This window comes from Camelus dromedarius, chromosome 32 (assembly GCF_036321535.1).
Source record: "Camelus dromedarius isolate mCamDro1 chromosome 32, mCamDro1.pat, whole genome shotgun sequence".
NCBI lineage: Eukaryota > Metazoa > Chordata > Mammalia > Artiodactyla > Camelidae > Camelus > Camelus dromedarius.
The window spans coordinates 9454536-9468884 of record NC_087467.1 but is presented as its reverse complement, the minus strand read 5'-3'; the positions used below and the strand labels follow the sequence as shown (position 1 = coordinate 9468884).

Sequence of the window (14349 nt, the reverse complement as noted above, 5' to 3'; positions counted from 1 at the left end):
CTTAAATATAAAAACATGGGCCGTCCCGGCCCAATGTGATGATCCCTGCACAGCCTGGCCCCGGGCATCTCCCTTCTCAACGTTCCTCCGTGGATGAGTTCCACTCCCTGCTGTCCTCACGCTCCAGGCACGAGCTACCATCCCCACATTCCAGCCCGACCATCGGGAAAAAAGTGACCAACTGCTTTTCAAGAGCACTTCCCAGAAGCTGCATACACCATTTCCACTTAAATCACGGCTAACTTAAATCACGTTAACCAGAACTTAGGCAGGCAGCTACACCTGTAGCAATGGAGGCTTGGAAAGGTAGTCTTTATTTGGGGTGGCCATGTGTCCAGCTGGAAAAATAAAATAAGGGTTCTATAACCGTAGAAGGCATCGAACTCCAGGGGAAAGTTGAAATGCTGTTGGTGCCCATAGAGTAAATGGGCTGAGACCATATTTTAAAGTCTTTTGTTTTCTCCTTGGGCTAAAATCCGCTAACAAAACAAAAAGGTACTGTGGAGATCTTCAGAAGACTCAAACACAAGTCATGCAAACAAAAACAGTTTTCCTAATTTGCCTCCGTGGAAATAATGTATTTACAGCCCAGGCTCCCTGAGCTGGGACCCTTCCACCAGCCGTGCGGACCTCCACCACCCAACTGTGTTTGCTCCGACAGGTGGTGCCTCCGCTTCTGACAGCAGATCTCAGAGACGCGGCCGCAGCTGGCGCTGGAGCAGGATGTGTGACAGCCAGGGAAGCCACCGTGAAAGGAAGTAGCTCGGCCTCCTTTACCAAAGGGCAGCAGGAGATGTCCGAGGTGGACGGCCGGTGGGAGGAGCACAGAAGCCTTCTCTCCCGTGGGGCTACCCAGGTTACAGGGGCAACGGGCGCGCTGCTGAGCACTGGCTCCATACGGACCACGAGAGCCATGGGGGCTTCCAGAGAGATGGCCGGAGCCCAAGCAGCTGCCTTAGCAGTGAACGAGGAATTCTTAAGAAGTTATTTCACTGAGGTAAGCGTTGGTTTTTATGTGTGAAGGGCAAAAGCATGTATATGTAAACGTGATGATTGTTAGGGTAATCATTTCGTTGGATGTAAATGGGACTTTTTCTTTCTTTTAATTGAAGTGTAGTCGATTTACAATGTTAGTTTCAGGTGTACTGCAAAGCAGTTCAGTTATTCATATATATACATATTTTTTTTTCAGTTTCTTTTTCATTACGGCTCATTGTAAGATATTGAATATAGTTCCCTGTGCTATACAGTAGGTCCTTGTTGTTTATCTATTTTTTTTTCAAGAATACAGACCAGTCGTGTTGTGGGATATCCTTCAATTCGTGTTTCTCTGATGTTTTCTTGTAATTAGACTGAGATGTTAGGCATTTGGGGCAGGAATCTGGAGTCTTGTTCTTAAATGAAGTGTGTCATTCATGTCAACGTCCCTGTTCTTGTTCCGTTTTAGAAAGCTGCCTCTTACACGGGGGAAGATGACATTCAGACGGCCAAAGACTGCCTTCTGGTTTATTCTCAGGAAGAAACTGAATCTCTCCAGGGTTCCATTGGCTGTTGCAGTTTTATTGAAGGGGAGCTAGATGACCGCTTCTTAGATGATCTAGGACTTAAATTCAAGACACTTGCTGAAGTTTGCTTGGGTCAGAAAATAGAGATGGAACCGGAAATTGAGCTGAGGCCAAAACCCAGGAGAGAAACAAACGCGAAGGCAGCTTCAAGTGCATTCTATGAGCAAACTAGGGTCCACTCAGAGAAGGCACTTTCCTCCAGTGGCAGCTTTCAGGTTCCCACACCTCTGCATGAGGCAAACACAGAGAAAGTAACTCAGGAAGTGGTCACTGAAAAGTCTGTGTCTTCTAGGCAGGGTCCAAAGGTAGCAGCTACACCACCTGAGGCACTGGCGGCTGGTAGCAGGATAGTGACAGAAACGTCCTATGCCACGGGCTCCATGGTGCCACCAAGCACGGTGGTCCTGGGCCCCGGGCAGTCCCAGGGCCTGATTGTGACGGAGCGGGTCTACACCCCGGCTTCTGCCCTGGTAGAGCAGCAGTACGCTAGGGAAGGTAACGTCCTGGTTACCGAGACAGTCCTCCAGCCTCACGGGGGGGTGTCCGGGCCTCTGGAAGGCACTCAGCATCTGCCAGATGCCCACTATGTCATGGTGAGGGAGAGAGAGCGCGTCCTCGCCCCCAGCCCGAGCGTGCAGCCCGCTCTGGCCGTGCCCAGTGCAGCCGTAGGACAGAACGTGACAGTGACCGAGAGAGTGCTGATGCCTGCTTCCGCGCTGCAGTCTAGTTACCATATTCCTGCTGAAACCTCTGTAACGGGCACAAAGACTCTGGTTTCTGGAGCTGGAGTCCCAGGCCCTCTCCCAGACTTGGGCTTGGAGGAGTCTGCTCATTCTAACCGTACCATCACCACATCTTCCACCCACATCTCCAGGCAGAGCACGGTCCAGCACTCTTACTCCTAGACGGCGCTCAGCACACACCGGCCCAGAGTGGAGCCAGCCGGGGCTGAGGGCCTGCTTTCAGGGGACCTGGCTTTTCATGAGCCTTACACACATGAGAGGCACATACACCTTGGGCTTAAATTTTTCCTCCATCACAAATATGCAGAGAACCTCACTGACTCAGCTTCTAGGCGTGCACTTCAGAAGAGCTCCAGGACTTCCTGAGGGCGTAATGATCATGCTGTCTTAGGTGCCTTTTAGTGACTCATGGCCAAACAGTACTCACAGAGCAAGTTAAACAGAGAGTAAATCTGGCTTCTAAGAATTTATCAGATGAACAGTGTCCAGTTCATGAGCCGTCCAATAGAGCCACCCACCAAACTGAGCGGGCCCCTCTGCACAGCGTTTAACGTTGCTGCTCCCTATTCCATGCTTTCCTGCACCCAGCAGATTATCAGCAACTTATTTATCCAAAGATACATGCACAGTCTGAGTAACCAGTTTTGCTTGTTTGGTTTCCTTAAGACTAGAGGCCCTCCAATTCCTGTAAGATTAATTGAATTTTGGAACACCGGCATGGTGAGAGCACACACTGCATGTTCCTGTGGGCGCGTGTGTGTCGTATAGCCTTAAAAACAGCATTATACCTTCCCTTTGTCTCTCAGTAATCATGAAAATATTAAATACTTCAAATTCAGTAAGCTAATCCAGGGCAACATTCATAAACATAAAATCACTTTATTTTTTATAGTAATAAAATATACTATTAAAAAAAAACTCAGGATACATTATCTTCTAAATTAGTACAGCTGAATTAACTCTATCCACTGTGGTAAGAACCATGCCTGTTTCATTGCCATATGTCCCCCATGCCTATTGTGGGTGGCAAATCAGCATTTGTAGAATTAAACTGAATTTTAGAAGCCACTCTTACCTATAATTGCAAAAAATATCGAAAGACCCTTTAACTTCTGTAATTACGAGTTTGAAATTACGATTTATTCCGTGTCTCAAAGTCATTGGCTAGCTAGTCACGGCTTCCTACACGAGTGTTAAATATTAGATAGCTGACCTGAACTTGTACCTCCTGCCCTTTTTTAAGAAGTGATTTGGGTGTTTTGGCCAAATAAATAGATTGTATTTTTATTGCTCCTTGAAGAAATCATCCATCTCTAGTTTCAAAGTGTAAGTGCATACCAGTAATAATTTATTTCAATATTCTCTACAATAAAAAATGTCCATAAATTTTTTTAAAAGGCTGTAGTTTTGTGAATTTTCAGGATATTTTACTAGGAAAATGAATCTCTAAAAATTTATTTTGTATCACATTTTTTAAAAATATTGTTGACTTTTGCATTATGCAAAAGATTTTACATATTTTTACTCCCACTTTTGTATATAAGTAAAAGGCAAATATTTTTAGACACCACAAGTCTGTGGCCAAAATGAAGGTCACTGTTCTGTGCTCTAAATTGTTTACTCTCTACTTAGTCTTTGTTGTTGCTTTTTTTTTTTTTCACTATAGACTTAGTAGTTAATTTTTGCCAAGTCTGCATCAGGAATATCACTAGTGTGTGAAAATGGGGCTATGACCTACGTGCTCCAAACCGACAAAACTTGGTCTTCAACTTCCTCCTTGGGTGGGTGTGAAAAATCCTCACTTGTCTCCTGTATGTAAAGTAATCACATTTTCTAAATGGTTTTCTTTGTACGTGAAAGCATGGTTTGTATTAGTTACATTTGTTCCATGGGAGAAGCATTATATTTGTACGTGTTATCCTCAAAATATTTAAATAAAAAGATGACCTTTTGAGCAACCCTTTGCCCATATCTTTATTGCCCCATCATATTTTTACTAGGAATGTAAGTAGTCGTTAGGGAGGAGACAGCACCCTGAAGGCAGGTGTTTGTCAGACTTTGGTGTTGGTTTTCATTAGGACTGCTTATATCTGGCTCAGCCAGCCTCCTCGGAAGAACATATTTCCCTTCCTAAGAGGGGCAGACCACAAGCAGGCTCAGTTAAATATGAGTTTCAGACCATAATGAATAGCTCTTTAGTGTAAGTGTGTCCCAAAGTAAAAAATTGTGTCCACCTGAAATTCCTATTTCCCTGGCTGCTCTGTTTCTGTTTGCCAAGCCTGGTGACCTTGTTCCTAAGAGACTGGAGTTTGCTCCCCGCCTGGAAAATAATATGGGAGGAACCTGTGGATTGATTCAGCTGAAGAAGATTTGCACTTCTGACCCCAAGAGATGAAATCATTCAACCAATGTTGAGAAGCTTAGTTGCTTATTATATTTTACAAGGAAAATGATCAGAGTTTCTGTCAATACTGTAATGTCCCATTAATAAACAGTTCACAATGCAGGTGCATCAAGACGTCCTAAAGCATGAAGACTGTTCTACTTCTGGGTCCCCGGGACTCCAACCCTTAGGGGCACATGGGAGCAACTCTCAGTTGACCTCATGAATCTGTCCAGACCCAACATTCCAATCACCACCACATCAAAATTTATACAGTAAGACATTGCTTATCAAGTATCTAGAAATGAGATGTTTCAGATAACAACTCTCAGATAATTAAATCTTAACTTCTTTAACATACCAACATTTCCTAGTTTCACTATGTTCGTGTAGCTCAAATCCTCTGCATCATTATTGACTTCTTTTATCTACTTTTTCCATTAATCATTGAGGGAGGAAGGTTAGTCTTCAAATGATTGTGCGTTTGCCTGTTTCTCCTTTAATTCTTTCTCTGTTTACTTCCTGTATTTTGACACTTAACTATTTATACCTGTGTTATTAGGTACAAACACATTTAGATTTATTGTGCCTTTCTGAAAAACTGACTTACAGGCTGTCTCTCTTTATCTCTGGTTATATTCTTTGTCTTGAAATTTGCTATGCCTAACATTAACATCACCATGCTAGCGTACGCTTACTGTTCACATGCCAACCTGGAAAAAGGTAGAAGAGAAAGAAAGCAGTTTGATGATTGAATAAGCATTAAGCCAGAATGCAATGTGCAGCACGGGCCACCCATAAAGACTGGAGATGGATGAAGAAAGAGAAAAGTGGGTCATGGCATTTCTTCCCGTTTCCTACTGCCAACACCTGCCAGGCTTCTCTCTGCACAGCACCTCCCCTTTTGGGTTCAAGGACCCCTCCCCCTCTCTGCACCTGGAGGCCGTCGGTGGTGACTGCCCCCCTCCACGTGCTGCCAGACGCAGAGTCCTGGACCATCCCATGAGGTTTCCCCCACCTGCCTTACCTTTTGTATTTGACCCATTAAACTCTCCTCACCTCCGTCTGCTTCCCCCCGGGGACACTCCCTGACTCTCTCGGCTGCTTTCTTCTCCTGATACACCCAAACAGGACAATTGTGAATTTTGAAAATCCAACAGCATTTTCCAAGTAGATTTCCTATACCTGTGAGTGAACAGTGGTGTCAGTGTCTCACCCGCCTGTCTTTCATTTAATTTGCAGCCTCTAACTTGCTGCATCTCAAGCCCAAGTTGGTTCTCATTGTAAAGGCTTAATCAGAGAACTCTGAGAAGGGACTGAGGGCTTCCGACATAAAGTTGAATGATGGAGGTTTTAGTGCAGAATGGGGACTGTTTGCAGTGATTCAACATCCTTTCTGTTTATTGCAGAGTCTATATGCCGCTTGCTTGGATTATCAAGAGATTTTACTCCCTGTATTAGAGGTTTGTTTTATTATTCTGTCCTTTTACCCAAGGCTGACGCTGGGACAGAACCCAGATGCCCCATTACTTCCCCTCATCTACGGCTTTCCGCCTCTTCTAGCAGGAAGCTTGCTTTCACAACTTTCTTGAGTTGGATGTAGTTTCAAGCTTTGTCTTTTCCAACCCCTCCAAGGACCACGCCTACCATCACCCCAGGGCTCTTTCGCAGAGGAAAAAAAAAACTGGGTTGAGGAAAGGAAAACAGCCCTTGGGGTACTGCTATGAAAAAAGTGGGGAAACACGCAAAACACAAACATCATAAATGATTCTGAATATATTCTTTCTAGATGAAGCCTTAGTTGAGTTGGCTTAGCAGGAAACTATGTGTACGTTCACCTGGTGCTAATTCACAGGTTTCTCCACGTGGAGATCCTCTGGACCACAGAAACAGATGGAGTAGCAGAAGCACAATGATCTGAGCGCATGCTCATAAACCACGGCCTCAGCGCTACTGGAGTAAGTGAGTGTTATATGCATTCTGGCCACAAGATGGCACTAGGCACGCAGCAAAAGAGGCAAAGCCGATCAGCGCTAAAACTAGGAGGGGAAAATTCAGCGATTTAGTAAGTTCATAAGCAATGTAAACTCACAAAGGCCAATACTTGCCTTTGCTAACTGTGCTCCTTCCAGATAAAGAATGATATGCTTCAGGATTGCCTGGGAAACGAGGCCCAGATCATGGAAGTCTGATGAAACCTGTTCGGCTCCTTTGGTGATGAAATACAAAAGGTCTTCTGAAGGTCAGTCATGAGGCTATGATTCTACAAAAATGCCGCACTTTGGAGGATGGATTGGCCAATGGCTTGACAGATAACACACTTAGCCTGGTGTGAGCTAATTTTAAGAATAGATGTTGAAACAGCTCTTACAACTCAGTATAAAAAAACAACCCAATCAAAACATGGGCAGATCTTAATAGACATTTCTCCAAAGAAGACATACAGATGGCCAACAGGCACGTGAAAGGATGCTCAACATCACTAATTATTAGAGAAATACAAACCGAAACTACAGTGAGGTGTTACTGCACACTAGCATGGTCATCATCAAAAAGTTTACAAATAATAAATGCTGGAGAGGGTGCGGAGAAAGGGGAATGCTCCTATATTATTGACAGGAATGTAAATTGGTGCAGCCACTATAGAGAACAGTATGGAAGTTCCTTAAAAAAATAAAAATAGCATTATGGTATGATTTAGCAATCCCATTCCTGGGTCAATCATCCTGAAAAGATGAAAACTCTTAATTGGAAAAGATACATGCACCCCAATGTTTACAGCAGCACTATTTACAATAGCCAAGACATGGAAGCGACCTAAGAGTCCATGAACAGATGAATGGATAAAGAAGATGGAATATATATAGGAATCTTGGAGTGGAATACTACTGAGCCATTAAAAAGAATGAAATATTGCTATTTGCAGCAACATGGATGGACCTAGATATTAGCATACTGAGTGTAGTAAGTCAGACAGAGAAAGACAAATATTACATGGTATCATTTATATGTGAAATCTAAAAAATAACACAAATAAATTTATTTACAAAACAGAAATAGTCTCACAGAGATAGAACACAAACTTATGGTAACCAAAGGGAAAAGACAGGGAAGGATAAATTAGTAGTATGAGATTAGCAGATACACACCACTGTATATAAAATTAACAACAAGTATCTACTGTGTAGCACAGAGACCTGTATTCAATACCTTGTAATAGCTTATAATGGAAAATAATCTGAAAAATATATAAATGTATAAAATTGAATCACTTTTCTCTACCCTTGAAACTAACACAATATTGTAAGTCAACTATACTCCAATATTTAAAAAGTAAAATAATAATAATAATAATGAAAAGAATAGACATTGACTCTTTCTGCAAGACAAGATTCAGTTAAACCAACATGTGTTGCCTTCTCACTACATGCAGAGCACTGCTTAGTGCCTTAAAGGTCATTTAAAGGTGAGGATGCCCCAGGCTTTGCCCTTTGGGAGCCCACACAGTAGTGGAGGTGGTAGTTACAAACACCTTATTCTGAAAATCATGACAGACTGTAATAAACAAGACATCAAAGAGAGAAGGAAAAGGCCAAGGCTGCTGTGAGAGATGAGTCCATCTGTGAGGCAGGGCTGGGAATATTTAAGGAGACTTCTTAGAGAGGAAGGCTTTTCATGAACAGTGAAGATGAAGCCAACAGGCTTCAGCTGGATCAGAGGCTCACCTCACCGAGGGAGGGTGGCTGGTGTCTGGGAAATGACAGGCAGCAAACGCAGCAGAAGATATGGATGAAGGTTAGGTGCAGACCGCAGGTTAAGGCTGTGGCACCAGACTCTGTACAGCTGAGAGTCACAGGAAATTTCTGAGCAGGACAATCATATGATCAGGGTCTAGAAAGAGGAGGATGGGCTGCAAGTCTGAACGTGGGAGATGCTAAAGAAGAATGTTGGGGAAAGTTGAAAATAACTTCAACTCATGTGAAAGTTAAGTGTTAGCCTTTTTTTTTTTTTTCTCTGATATTCATTGATTTTCCCTTGTATTCCAGTGCCTCTTTCCTTGGTGTAGAGTAAAACATAAATGTTATGTCAACAAGGTCACTGAACCAACAGAGAGGCCCGTTATAATTATAGAAAAATGTTTCCCTAAACGAAATCGGGAGATGGCACTCAACAAAAGATTTGTTTTCCTGACTTGTGAGTTTATTTGTGTACAAAACCTTACAAAGTTAAGCACTCAGAGTAACACCGAGTTATTTACTTAATGATTCCTTTACAGTTAAAAAATAATAAAAGTATTTGAAATTAGACTATTCCAGAAAATCATTGACCTATGTTTGGTCCCATGATGGTGTGGTTTTGCCTGGGTCTCCCTTATGAAGTTATAAGATTTCTGAGCCAAGTATTTTGTCTTTATTTATTTTTGTAGCCTCAGTACATAATGCAGGCCTTAATAGATGACAGGTACTCATTTTTTTGTTGTTGTTGAGTTGACTTTGAATTAAACTGAATACTACTGAAATTAATTAAATGACATTCTTTGTACCACCAGATATTTCCCCAACATTCTACTGGAAACCTCATCTATGCAGTGAATTTGAAAGAATTTTCAGAGAACACCCCTATTTCCATCACCAAATTCCATCATATATTTTACTCTTCTTTCTTTATCACATGTCTATCTACCCACCCATTTCTCTATCCATCCACCTTCTTTTCTATGAATTTCAAATTAAATTGGAGAGCCATAAGTACACTCCCCGCTAACAATGTCAATGTGCAGATCTTTAACTCGAGTTCAAGATTTGTTTATATTTTTCCCCCTGAGGTAAAATTACAGACAATGAAATGTACCAATTGTAACTGTGCATTTGTTAAGTCTTGACAAACGCACATACCTGTGTAACTCAAAGATGTATAATAAAAAAACAAAGTATACTAAAAAAAATATTCAGATTTAGCAGCTCAGTTTCTGAGATTTCACATGAGGAGATAACCTTACAATTAAGACAAGATGTGTGCGGAAGGATGGTCATTGCAGTGTTGTTAATCATGCAAAAACTGTAAACAGCAGGTTACTGGTGGAGTTCATTAAGAAGCAGCGCCGTGCAGTGCCATGTGTGGATTAATGGGACACTTTAATGTTACAAAACGGTGACACTCCTAAATTATTTTCAGGAATTGCAAGGATACAGGGGGACATGGAATAGGTATTCCCACCACTCCGTCTGACCTTTGTGACGATGGCACTTGCAGCAGGCTTAATGGCCCACTTTTCAGACGAGCCAGCCACAGTGTGCGGCCCATGCTGGGTGAACCTTTCACATGCGGTGGCCTTCACTACTGGGTGCTTCTCAGAACTTGTTGTCACTGCAGTCAGTCTTGAAGAGGGGAAAATAAATGTGCATGTCACTTTGGAAAAATCACACTCTGAAGCCACAGAGAGACACTGGTACATGACAATAGAAGTGGTAATAATGATAGTATCCAATACTTTCTGGGTACTTTCTATGGGCAGGCACTCTGCTAATGAAGCATCTCTCATACAAATCTGTTTTCATCCTCTCAACAATCCTAGAGAGACATCCTATTATCTTCTCCCATTTTATGGATGAGTAAACTGAGGGTTGGTGCAGTTCCTCACTATGAAAAGCTGGACAATCTGTCTTGTGCCTTCATCAGACACACAGCCCTAGCTAAAGAAATGATGACAGGAAGATGAGAAAGCCAAGAGTGAGAGGGCCTTCGGGACTGCAGACATCTGTTTGTTGTGTCTTCCAATCTTTGGGTTTGTTCGGACAGAGAGGGGCTTCTTTAAAAACCATCCAAGAGCCAAAGACACAGAAGAGAGTTGGGTTTTTTTCCGCTAAATTGCTCCAAACTATTTTTCATCACTACAAACAAAAGCACAGGGCAGAAATTTCCATGCACCTGTGATCTACCATCGGCTAATCCTCTTTGGCTGTCACTTAGCAACCGGGTAACAAATGGAGGTTGGCGTCCCCAGGCTGATCAACATTCTTCTTTAGTCAAAAGATCACAGTTATTACAAAATACAGCCAACAGCCCTGAGGCTTACAGGGGTTTTAAAGGTCAGGCAAAGTTGTTGTTGGTTTGGTTTGGTTTTTTCCCTTCTGTGCAAAACAAGTCTTCTTTGTTTGGCTTAGAAAACTCATATGAAAAAGACCAGACTCTGGACTGTGGGGAGGGTCCCAGCTCGCTCCGTCTCTGAAACCCTGGGAGGTTTTTGCGCCCATTACTCAGCCTCTGCAGTGTCTCAGCTTTCTGCATCTACAGAAAATCCACACCAGCCCCTGACAGTAAAGACTAGCTGGAGAATGCTTTGAAGTCTCCAAAGAAATTGTCAAGGCTAGCTTTTGTCAGTGGAGAAAACAGCAATGATTTGTAATAAGTGAGGAAAACACATTCACAGACTCAAAGGGAGCTGAAATGAGCTTTGAAATTCAGCTAGACCCATACTCCCATTCAGAGGCTCCTCCTGACCAATGAAAGTAGGAAAGGGTTGGGGGGAGTACCTTCGTTCTCTGTTATCCACTCCCATTCATAGCTTGTGTACGGAAGTTCTTCCCTAAGTCTCACTGGAATCCCTCATGCTGCTGTTTCAAGCTAATCTCTTCTTGTACTCTTCACAATGGAGGCATCTATTTTTCTTACGATTTTTCTTAGTCTTTTTATTAACGTGGCATGCCTCATGAATTCACATGGACCTTTCTCTTCTCCAGCGTCAATTTTTAAATCATTTATCAGACAGACATGTCCAAGCATGGCACTCGGCTGAGCCCTGGACATACAAAGATCATTACGAAGTGGTCCTTGCAGGCGAGGTGCTTACGGTCTCGTGTGGTGAAGGAGATACTTAACGCGTGAGGTTCAGGAGTTCCTTGTTTTTGAAAGTATGCATTCTGATGAATGTCCGTTCAAAACTACCTTATTTTTTTCATCTCAACATTTCAGCTATATATGTATCACTAAAATTCAATTATTTCTTTATTTTTCACCGGCAGATCGTGGCTGGGGAGGAGCAGGGGCAGCAATAGCAGATGGGCACGCCCTCTAGTGGCAAAATGAGAGAAAAGGAACATTGAACTTCTCCCATTGCACCTACGTGGAGTAGCAGTAAATTAATGTATTTCCTGGATTTAAGGTACCATAAATTATAAGACAGAGCCATTGCTAGAATAAGAGAACAAAAAGACCAAAAGTGGGAGTGAAGTACAATCAACACATACGCCTTCTGGATCCTAGAACTCCAAGGGAAGTGTGAGGGGGCCACGTCAAGGAAATACAGTGGTGCGTTTGTACTGTCTTCCTTTCTCTGTGCACAGCTAGTGAGGGGTGATGAGTGCGGCTGACAGTGGACTGCGATGCACCAAGTACCGGCTGTCTGCTACTTCCCAGTCATCCTGCTGAAGGGACATCGTGGTTCGCGTTTAACACCTGGCAAGAGCAAGGCTCAAAGAAATCATCTACCTCGACCTTAGATATTTAACCAAAGACCCAGGATTTAAACTCTGGAGTTGACGTACAAAGTCCAAGATTGTTCCACCCTCCTAAGCTTCCTTCTGCTTTCCGCCCAAATGCTAGGGCTTCCTGGCTGCTGTGCTTGAAGACACTCAGTCCCCAGCACACGTGACAAGGTACTATTCCACCAGGGAAGGTGGGTCCCCTGAGCTCCGTTTGCACGCCGTTTCACTCCATCCCCACTCCCAGGGGACGTCCTTGAGCCGTCAGCTCCAGGAACTGCTCCACCTCAGAAACCTCTGTCTCAAGTCCCTGCCTTCCCAGGCATGTCTCCATCCCCACCACATGCACTCTTCAGCCTTCTGGAGGCTTTTAGAAACCTCCTCCCTGCTTCTGGATTCTCCCTAAATTTCTAGAAGCTCCCTAAATGGTCCTGACAGGCCCTGATTCCCCCACAGCCTGGGCTTGGAATTCAGGAAACCAGGAGTGTTCAGGCAGGGGCCCGTGGAGATGCTGAGAGGACAGGTGGGCCAGCGGAGACCCAGAATCAGGAGATGAGGGCCGAGAGGGTGGCCGCCTGCCTCATCAGTGGAGGTAAATGTTGGGAGCCTTGGAATCTAGCAGAAGGTTCCAGCATTGGCCCAAGAGACCTTTTGGAATTAGCCTCATCTCAAGGGAGAGCAGCAAAGGGCATCCAGGGACAGCCTGGCTATACCAAAGCAGAGATCAACAGGAGGAGTATGGGCAGGTTTCCCCTGGTACCCGGGGACTGTGTACCCGGGAAAAAGAGGAGGGAGCGAGACGTAAGCCAGTTTAAGTCAACTTAGACATGAGTGTTTTAAACTGTAAGAGGCAGAATTCCCTTAATTGGGCAAGTTAAGTAGCATTTCCCCTCCCATCACTGGTAGAAATGGGGGCTCCAAACGTAGGTTAGAGAAAGTAAATGCAAGCCAACATTCTGCACGTCTGAGTAGCGTCTGTCTTAGCCAAGTTGTGTTCGGGAGGGAGCGTGGCCGTGTGTATTACAGGATCAGACTGAATACTGGGACATGATGGAATCATGGGAGGAGCTCAGAACGCAAGAGTCTGGAAGGGGGGTGAGACACTCAGGGAAAACTCGCTGTCCAGACCTCCTGAAGCACTGGCGGGACGTGCTGATCAGAACCGGCTGGGAAACAGGAAAGCCAAGTGCTGGTGGGTCACTGAGGAGCGCTGCAGTAGGGTTGCTTGTGTGTGGCGGGGATGCGGGGACAGGGCACTGCAGATCCACTGCCACGTGGCTGGTGGTTGATTGTCATTCAGATGCACCAACAATCAGAAAAAAGAGCTGGACGCTGGAGGGAGGCAGCAAGGACAACCTGGAAGCCACCGGATACCATGCATCCGGCTATCACCATATCAGCCTGCAAAGTGCTTCAGAGCAAAATGCCATGACTTCCTTTCTGCCTCTCTAATCTCATGCATGTCAGCCAACTCTAACTCAGACCACAGAGGGAAGGCGACTCTGGAATACACAGTGGATTCTGTTCCTCCAGTAACAAAGGTGGCTGTTGAACAATCCAGAATACTGTGTATAAATTTCAGTCCTGCTCCAGAACAGCTTTAAGCTTATTAAATACACGCCTGCATAGCAGTGTCAAATAAAACTAGTTGGATGCGGAGAAAGCCAGGACAAAAGCAGACACTCGGAGCAGATCTGATACTAAAATTCACTCTGTAGACGGACTGTTCGTCACGTGGTAGCTGGCATGTGTCAGACTGTCTGATTGTCAGCACAGTTCATGACCCACACATGCTCGATGACTGGTAGCAACATTTCCGCCCAGACCGTCCCTCTTCCTCAGCGTGGAGTTCTCGTCTCCGGTTACTCCACGGACAGCAGCAGGATGTGGGAAACAAGAGGCTAGGAAATACTGGCTTCCTGTTTGGCTCCCATTTAGGGGCCCCGAGAGTAGTTTTGGAACTCTTTTTTCAGCAGGGATAGAGAGCAATCCAACAGGTTGGCTGAGATGTCAAAGAGCAGCGTGGCTGAACTTTATATTTTCTGAGCAGGACCTAAAAGACCCCAAGGCATTAAAACACTGCAGCCAGCACTGTCCTTCACCCTCACAATTGCCGTTCCTTGGACCATCTTCTTTCCCGGCTGATAAAAGCCAAAAATGCCAGACACCAGATTTGC

The 14349-nt window shown here is 44.2% G+C and overlaps 2 protein-coding genes across 3 annotated transcripts in view; one reads left to right on the top strand and one right to left on the bottom strand.

Annotated features, from left to right (window-relative positions):
* The window catches only part of DSG2 (desmoglein 2), a 34967-nt gene extending 30701 nt beyond the window's left edge, over positions 1–4266 (top strand). Inside the window, exons 14-15 of the mRNA XM_064481526.1 lie at positions 662–997; positions 1448–4266. Coding sequence (XP_064337596.1) covers positions 662–997; positions 1448–2470 — 1359 coding nt within the window. The 3' untranslated portion in view covers positions 2471–4266. The remainder of the gene's footprint in view (positions 1–661; positions 998–1447) is intronic.
* B4GALT6 (beta-1,4-galactosyltransferase 6) overlaps positions 1–14349 on the bottom strand; it is a 123810-nt gene that overhangs the window by 17201 nt on the left and 92260 nt on the right. The window lies entirely within an intron of this gene.